The sequence below is a fragment of the Primulina eburnea genome, chromosome 1, assembly GCF_022965805.1.
Source record: "Primulina eburnea isolate SZY01 chromosome 1, ASM2296580v1, whole genome shotgun sequence".
Taxonomy (NCBI): Eukaryota; Viridiplantae; Streptophyta; class Magnoliopsida; order Lamiales; family Gesneriaceae; genus Primulina; species Primulina eburnea.
Window position 1 is genome coordinate 24,699,699 of NC_133101.1, and position 8,672 is coordinate 24,708,370.

The following is an 8,672-nucleotide window of genomic DNA, read 5'->3' on the forward strand; positions in this document are numbered from 1 at the left end:
TATCTGTTCAGTCGAAGTACTGCCCTTTTCTGAAATTCTCCGAGGCGGTATATCTGAATATCAAACCGGTTAGTACACAGTCTATACAATCTGTCTCAGCCCTCCTCTGATCATATACTTCTGATCGCGACTCAGTTCTGATTCAGGCTTAACAATTACATGCTGTAATCAACTCCGATACAAACAACATGTAATAGGGAAAACAGTAAATCATGCTAGCACCCATAATGTAATTCAACATTATATTAAATCTCATGCTAGCAATCACATGCAAGGAAGAAATTTCAATCTACCCCGCTCATTCTCTACTATCTCAGTCTAAAAGATCTATCAGTTCTGACTATCTCAATCTAAAGGATCTATGGCTCTGATACCACCTGTTGTGGGGACCCGGACGCTAATCATTTTCTTAATCATCTTTGGGATTCAATTATCAATTCTGATAAATAGGGTCTAAAAATTTTTCTTTTTGAAATATAAATGCGGAAGGTAATGGAATCTAACAATATACATCTCTGTATAAAAACAACTACATTTCGGTATAAAAGTACAATACTGTACAATTTAAGTCTAAGGTTCAGTTACTAAGTTCAAGTAATAAACCAAGTCTGCTACAAGTCCGGAATCACCACGCTAACTCGTCTTCTCTTATCATCCTCATGACCCTGAACCAGCCCCACCTGTTGTCATGCACACATACAAAACAAGACAACAGCCGGATAACTCCGGTGAGAATAAATCCCAGTATAAAACATGGTAAGCATGCATATAAATAATCTAAATCATAAAACATGCTATCATGAACATATTCAACAATAATAGATTTCATAATCTATGAAATCTACTCAAAATAAGCATGCAACTCAATTCAGATAAACATGCAATTTAAATCAAATCATATAAACATGCTATCATACTGAAAGCAATAAACATGGGTTTCATAGTCTATGAAACCACGTCTCTAAACACATGCAGTTCTAGTCAAATCATGTCTAGACTCGACTCAACCATAACTCTAGGGATCCCGGTGTGAATAAGACGTCACTGTCTGTCACCTACCCTCCCAATCGAGGTGACGTACGTCTTATTCCTAGACTTCAGTCATATCTGTATCGAATAATCTACAATAGGAGGGTGTCTGCTCCTACGTAACGATACACCGAACGTCTAGAAGTCTGACTATCTGTCAAACTTTCCTATCTCAAATGCAATGTATAACAATCTGTAAACAAAGCATGTTCATTTCAAAAGATTTGAATATAAAGTCTATAAACAAATCATAATCATATCGAAAGATAAACAATAAGTCTAGTATGTGATTTTATTGGGAAACTCAAATGAGATCTGATTTGAGTTATATCTTCCCAGATATCACATGAATTATACCTTTGTCGTTCCGGTCTGACGAAGACGATGTCCTGTATTCAACTCTGTCCATATCCCTCTGAAAAAACAATATCGAATACGCTGTATCAGTAAATAACTCAATACATAATCTGTTCTGATCAATACTCAATTCAGTATATAATTTGATCAATATCTGAACAGGATACAATCTGAGTCATATCAATAATATCACAATCTAATCAAAGTCATCTCTGAATCTGATCAATATCAATCTACTGATGTTTCGACAGCATAACAATACAATCTGACTACCCCGTCAATCTAAACATCACAAATATAATACTGGACTTCATAATCTGTGTCAATATAATTCAGACTCTGAATACTAACACAATTCTGATATATAATTTCAGTCAATATCAAAAGCCTCGCCTCTTTCTGAATTTCTGATGAATTCGCGTGTCAAACATCTATATATATACTGCATGCAAAGTCTGAAACGTGGCATCATTTCTCATGCAACCCGCATGACCGCGGGTGCGGTGAGCGTAGCAGCGCGGGTGCGCTCAAGCGGTGATCTATATCCAAAATGTTCGAGGCAACGACCGCGGGTGCGCTGCCTACAAGACCGCGGGTGCGGTGTCATCTCGAATAAAATTTGCCACTTTCTGTCCATGCACCGTGGGTGCGGTCTTGGTTGCACCGCGGGTGCGGTGATGCTTCGGCCTCACCTTCGAAATTTCCATTTTTTTACTGACCGCGGGTGCACTCCTGTTCTGAGCGCGGGTGCGGTCTTGCAAACCCTATTTTCTCATATCTTTTCTTCCCTCATTGCATGACATGCATTCTCATATCTTCCGAGTCTCTCGTTAATGAAGATTGATAATCTTGATTTATCAATTCAATAATTCTCGGGCATTACAATTTTTATATCTTGCTTGTCATCAATATTGTAGATATTATCATCAACTTTCTACAGGTCCAAGAATCATCTTAATCCCATTTGCAACGCAAAGGTTATTCTTCTTTTATCGAACCTGTAAAAATAGTAAAAACTTATAATTACACAACAACTTATATTTTATACAATTTATTATAAAACATATAATTTTTAAACATTTAATAAAACAAAAACTATATATTTATATTATAAAACATTTAATTAATGTACAATTTTTATGTTTATCACTTACGCTTATAAACTCATTTACAAGCCGTTCAACACATTGAACTATTTTACTTCTCAACGGGATCTAGAAAGCTAGCACTTGTGTGGCCCTCAATGGTTCATTGATACAACTAGCCGTGGGTTCACATCTCCATGTGATTCGGACTAAACATGTCCTTATATGAGCATACCTCAATTGCTCCATTCTTACTTATCAACTCCTTGATAACAAGAACGTCAGAACTCAAGTCTGATAGTACCCAACCAATCATGTTAAACGCCTAGCAGCATCGCTTACATGATTCCCTAGGTATCAAATGATAGTGCCTACAAGAACCATTCAATTATGGTTAGCGTACAATATGGTCCCTTCAACTCATATATCCCGATCGATTCGACAACCATTGGTTTATCGAGAGTTGTCAATGAATCGATACTATGTGTCATGTCGTAGTTGCATCGATGGTGTAATCTATGAAACCACTTTCATAATTACCACCATACTCTGATCAGGGATTTCAACCTACATACACATGAGAACACATAGGATATCCATACCCGAAGGTAAGCGGTGAATCCCCGACTACAATGCATTGACTCCTATATGTTTCGACAAAACACCCAACCTTGCCACCTGATGACCCCTTGAGAGTCGGTAAACAAGTCAAAGTGCAATGCTAGCACATAGAGTCTCAATGTTGTCCCGGGTCATAAGGACTAATGGTGTACAACCATAAACTAGGACGTTTCCACTCGATAAATGAGAACCACTTGGAAAGTCCTTTAGGGAGGGTTGTTCAGTGCACTCTACCAGGAGCACCTATCTGCGTGATCGTACATCACAATGTCCCCTACCAATGAAACATGGTACTCACATCGCAGATACTAGTCTCGAACTCGAGCGGCCTATATCCTTCTTAGCGGCGGCTGAATCGACTAGGAACTGTTTAGAATATACAGTATTCCAAATATGAGTTTCATGATACTCAATATATGAGCATCTCATATTCTTTCTACTATTTGTATATTCAAGGGCTTTATCTATGCAACTAGCATGGATATACAGATAAAGATGTGCCAAAACAATAATTTCAAATATTATTAAAATAAAGATTGCTTATACATAGAGTTTCATTGTGAACACTCGGTCAACACTTGGCTCGACGGGCACCTACTCTAACAACACCATCGACGAATGCAAACACCTGGGCCACGAGATAGAACGCATCGTCTAGCAAGACACCCAAATGAAAGATATTTTAATTCAGCAGGGAGCGGATTACATGTAATGACCCGAATCCTTGTTTTGAATTAAGTATTGATTAAGAGATAATTAATGAGTTGTTAATTAAGTATTATCAAGGAATTGATAATCCGAGATTAAGCTGTTGGTATCCACCGAATTTTAAATGAATAATCCGATCTACTTCAGATTTCATTATCTCGAGAAATCCAACTAGACAAATGAGATTCTGACATGTAACAGATAAGATTGGTTCGGATTTTCTGAAATAGTCCATATGCAGCCTATAAATAGAAGCCGAATTCTTTTGTTTCCTTCACCGCATTCTTCAGAGAGCATGAGATTCTTGACTTGATCCTTGATATCCGAGCATATTGCATTTCGCATGCATCATTTCAGTTTGTATACTCGTACATTCTCGTATTGGGCGATTGTCTCTCACGTCCTTGTTTTCGTCTTGGGCACCCCATTCCACGGGGCAGGTATTAAGTTGGACGGTTCGGACGGCCAGGACAGTAGCTAGAGCAGTTGGGTTTTCGGTGGTGATCCAGTGGAGGTTTTCCGTGGTTTATCATTTTCTCGTTCGGATTATGTTTTCGTTATGGTTGTATTAATGTTTAAGACTGATGTTATTGTTCTGTTTTAGTTTGAGTTGTAAGATGATTAAGTAATTGATTTCCGTTGTTTAATTGTTGTTATTAAGCTTTAATGTTGCATTATTATTAGTATGTTTAGTAGTGGATCGGGTAAGGGCGCTACATTTGGTGGTATCAGAGCATAAAAAGATTTTTGGGACATTCGTAATTCTGTTTTGAGGATTTAGAATTTAATTTTGGTTTCCTTTCAGATGTCAGGAGATGGAAGCAGTCACGGAAGCGTAGGACATGGCCGTTATGGCGATGATGAGGCTGGCCGAGAACATCGTCGTAGAGATCGTGACGGAAGGCGTCACCGAGATCATGATGAAAGGAGACGTAGGAATCGACATTATGGATTTAATGAAAATTGGACCTCCACCGTTGACCGGAGATGAAAATGCTGATGTTGCTGAAGCTTGGGTCCATATCATGGAGCAGTGTTTTCGAGTGCTGCACTATGACGAGGATGAGAAGATGGAGGTAGCCAATTTCTTGATCCAAGGAAAAGCTCGGAAATTGTGGAAACCTGTTTATGCTATTCTAGTTCAGCAGCATGGGCGGATTCGTTGGGAACATTTCCGCCAGGCCTTCATCAATCATCACATTCCGCCAGCTCTTCGCCAGGCGAAAGAGATGGAACTGTTGACCATTAAGCAAGGAGATTCGAACATTGAGGATTATCAGAAGCGTTTTACGGATCTGTTGCCGTACGCTCCTCACATCAGTGAGAATTTTGCAGCAAAATATTCTCACTTTTTGAATGGTTTGAACCAGGAGATTTTTGATCGGGTTTCTGTCTGTGATGATCCTACTTCGTACGAAAGATTAGTGAATCGTTGTCGTCCAGCCGAGATCAGTATTGCTAGGAGGAAGGCTATGTAAGCTAGCAAAAGTTATAGTTCGTTGGGACCAAGGGGTCAGTCTTTCAAGAAGTCTGTATCTTCTTCTTCTTCCGGTTTTGGAGGGGTGCACAGCTTTGGTAGGAAAAAGCTGCAATGTGGCCACTGCGGAGGCAATCACCAAATGGAGAATTGTCAAAGAGAAACAGGTGCATGTTTCATCTGTGGTGGTTTTGGTCACATGAAGAGGGATTGCCCTAATTTGGAGAATCAGAGTAGAGGAGGAGGTTCTATGTCAGGGTCTTACAGTAGAAAACAGTCTGAGGCCACTGTTCAACAGAAATGTTTTCCTGCTCAAGGTTCTCGTCCTGGAGGAATATCGCAAGGATCTCAGCAACGCCCACGAGTTCAGGGTGTTTGCCCTAAACCAAGAACAAGCTGAGGAGCATAACGAGAGAGTAATTGCAGGTAATTTTCTTTTATGTGGTATTCTTGATATGTATTGATTGACACTGGGGCATCGTATTCATTCATAGCATCAATTATTGTAAAGAAGCATAAACTACCCTACGTGTCATTAGATGTTTTGATGTCGGTGTCTACACCGATGGGACAAGAGGTTTTTGCTAAGCGACTTGTAGTAGACTGTTTGTTAGAGTTTGAGGGAAAATACTTGTCTGCCAATTTGATGATATTGGCTATGGAAGATTTTGATTGTATTATGAGAATCGACCTATTGACTAAGTATAGAGCGATGGTAGATTGTTATCAACGTGTCGTTCATTTTCGTCCAGAAGAAGACGAGCATTGGTTCTTCTTTGGTGAGGGAGCTCGACCTCCAATGCCAGTAGTGTCTGCTGTAAAGGCACAACGGGCTTTAGCGAAAGGAGGACAAGGATACCTCATTTATGTTTTTGATGTATCGAAGGATGTAATCGACGTTAAGAACATTCCAATTGTCGATGAATTTCCTGATGTTTTCTCCGATGAAATTCCTTGATTTCCTCCGGAGAGGGAAGCGGAAGCGTAGATAGAGTTGGTACCAGGAGCCGCACCTATCTCCAGAGCGCCTTATAGATTGGCACCAACATAGATGAAAGAGTTGAAACAACAATTACAAGATCTTCTTGACAAAGGGTACATTGGACCCAGTGTGTCTCCTTGGGGAGCACCAGTGTTGTTCATTAAAAAGAAAGATGGGTCTGTGCGACTTTGCATAGATTATCGACAGTTAAACCGAGTAACAGTCAAGAATAAATATCCGTTACCACGGATTGATGATTTGTTTGATCAATTGCAAGGGACTTCAGTGTATTCGAAGATCGATTTACGGTCTTGTGAAGACCCGAAAATCCTCGCTTGAAAATTAACGGAAAATTAAAAATTTTCTTTTTTTAAAAGAACTTAAATGGCCTCATTCATAAAATCAACTGATAAATCCCGTTCAAAGTTTAAAATATCGCAGCGGAAGAAAATAAAGTTTGCCAAAAATCACAATTTAAAAAATATCCAACGACTGATAAAATGTTTGCGGAATAAAATAACAACTGCTGCACTGAGGTCCTCGGGTGCCACTACTGCCGACCCAAGCTGGCTCATTGGTCCCCGCCCTCGGCCCTGGCCTCATCAGTACCTACAACAATCAAGTCTAGTGAGCCTAAAGACTCAGCATGCAAATATCGTAGGTAACGAGAAAATACTGAAGTAAAATGTGCATGAGATAAAATATCATGTCATGAGGTATGCTGAAAATAATCTGTACTGAGCAATTATAATACGTGCATAACTGAACTGATAATCACAGTAAAAATGTTTGCTCCTTGGAGCCCTGTACTGAAATAACTGGTAAATTTTTTCTGTTGAGATTATGTTTTACGCCTGTGGCCACTGCACTAAGCTGAACTGATCGGTAACTGGCTACCGGGGAGTCTGAAAGTGAACTGAGCTGGCCGGTCACTGGCGACCGGGTGATACCAAACTGAACTGAGCGATCACTGGCGACCATATAAAATAATACTCCCACATAGTGAATGAACCACAAGCCATATCGCATAAATCTCAAAAATAATCATTTTTTGTTTTCATGCACGTAATATAATTAACTGGCATAATGAAAAATCCTGTAATTTTACCAAATGGATTGGATTGGATCGTCCCCAGGCTCGCTGCAACCTAACTGTGCTATGAAAAATATGCAATAGCTTAAACGTGACCAACTACACAATTTACTCTCAAAAGATGCGACTATGATGCCTAATGACTTCGCATTTAATCATGACTCCGAACCAACCTGAACCGACACTGAACCGACATAAAGTCATGATTAAAAATACGCTTAAAATACCGAAATAATGCACCTATAATGATGATGGTCGAAATCTAGGTGAAATGGAGGCCAAAACATGAAACGCTCTTTCGAGAGTCAATTTGGCACATCACACCGTAAATTCTCGTATGACCTCAAAAATGATCCTAATCACAAACGGTCAAAAACATGACCTTCCTAACTCAATGGGGCACTGTCCAGTCTAAGGCCATAGGCTAAAAGCCGACCGAGAACTCGAACGAGCCTCCGAACCGACACAGCAAGTTGCTGTAAAATTCCAGCAACTGTACAATCGTGTATCTTGTGTTGTTTCCGAGACTACCGGCCATTGGGGCGTGAACCACCAACCAGAGACTCTTACCAACATCCCAAGGAGTGATTTGAACCATGGCTAAGGGCCCTAGGCCAGCCACAATCCGCGTCACACCAAAACTCAACCGAAACTCCAACTGAGAACCAACGTGCATGCGTGTGTAGTGTTTTGCCTTGATCAATGTCTTGCGTCGTTCCAGTGGCCATTTGATTGACCATGGCCCGATCTAGACATCTAGGAGCATGATATGAACCGTGGATAAGGGCCATAGGCCAACCAAGATCCATACCAAGCAACAAAAGAAACGAAACCAGATGCTGAAAAATGGAAGGGGCCGAAGGGTTATAGGGGGCTGTTTTGATGTTTTGATTAAAAACCGATGAGCCATGGACCAAGCCACCAAAAGGGTGACTTAGTCACGTCTTAGACATGCTAGGGGAGTGATCTAACCATGGATATAGGCCCTTGGGGCAGCCAAGATCAGATCCTTCCTCCTTGCCATAAAAACTGAATTTCGAAACTCATAATGGACCAAATGAGAAGTTGCTGTCCATTTCTGAATTTCCAGCAACCAGGGGCTTGAACGAACGGACCAATCTGATCCTAATACCTCCTATTACGTGTACATATGTCGCCTTGGGAGCCTGGAGTCGAACCAATCATCTGAAACTCACAAACCAAGAAAAACGTGAAGCTTGCCAAGGAATATCAAAAATTCTGCATGTGTTGTTTCAAAATGTTTTGACATAGATCTCGATTTTTGCTTGAATAAACATGATCATGTACTGAAAAATAAAT

At 40.1% G+C, this 8,672-nt stretch overlaps 1 protein-coding gene across 1 annotated transcript; it reads left to right on the forward strand.

Moving 5' to 3' along the window:
* Positions 1–4,747: 4,747 nt before the first annotated feature.
* LOC140806083 (uncharacterized) lies at positions 4,748–5,677 on the forward strand. Its single transcript, XM_073162549.1, has 2 exons — positions 4,748–5,185; positions 5,318–5,677. Exons 1-2 carry the CDS (start codon positions 4,748–4,750, stop codon positions 5,675–5,677), a joined length of 798 nt encoding a protein of 265 aa, XP_073018650.1.
* The last annotated feature ends 2,995 nt before the right edge of the window (positions 5,678–8,672 follow it).

Bases quoted from the DNA above. Each gene is read 5' to 3' on its own strand.
- LOC140806083 (XM_073162549.1), top strand. From the start codon at position 4,748: ATGGATTTAATGAAAATTGGACCTCCACCGTTGACCGGAGATGAAAAT. The intron at 5,186-5,317 runs GTTTCTGTCTGT...CCAAGGGGTCAG, and splicing joins ACCAGGAGATTTTTGATCGG to TCTTTCAAGAAGTCTGTATC.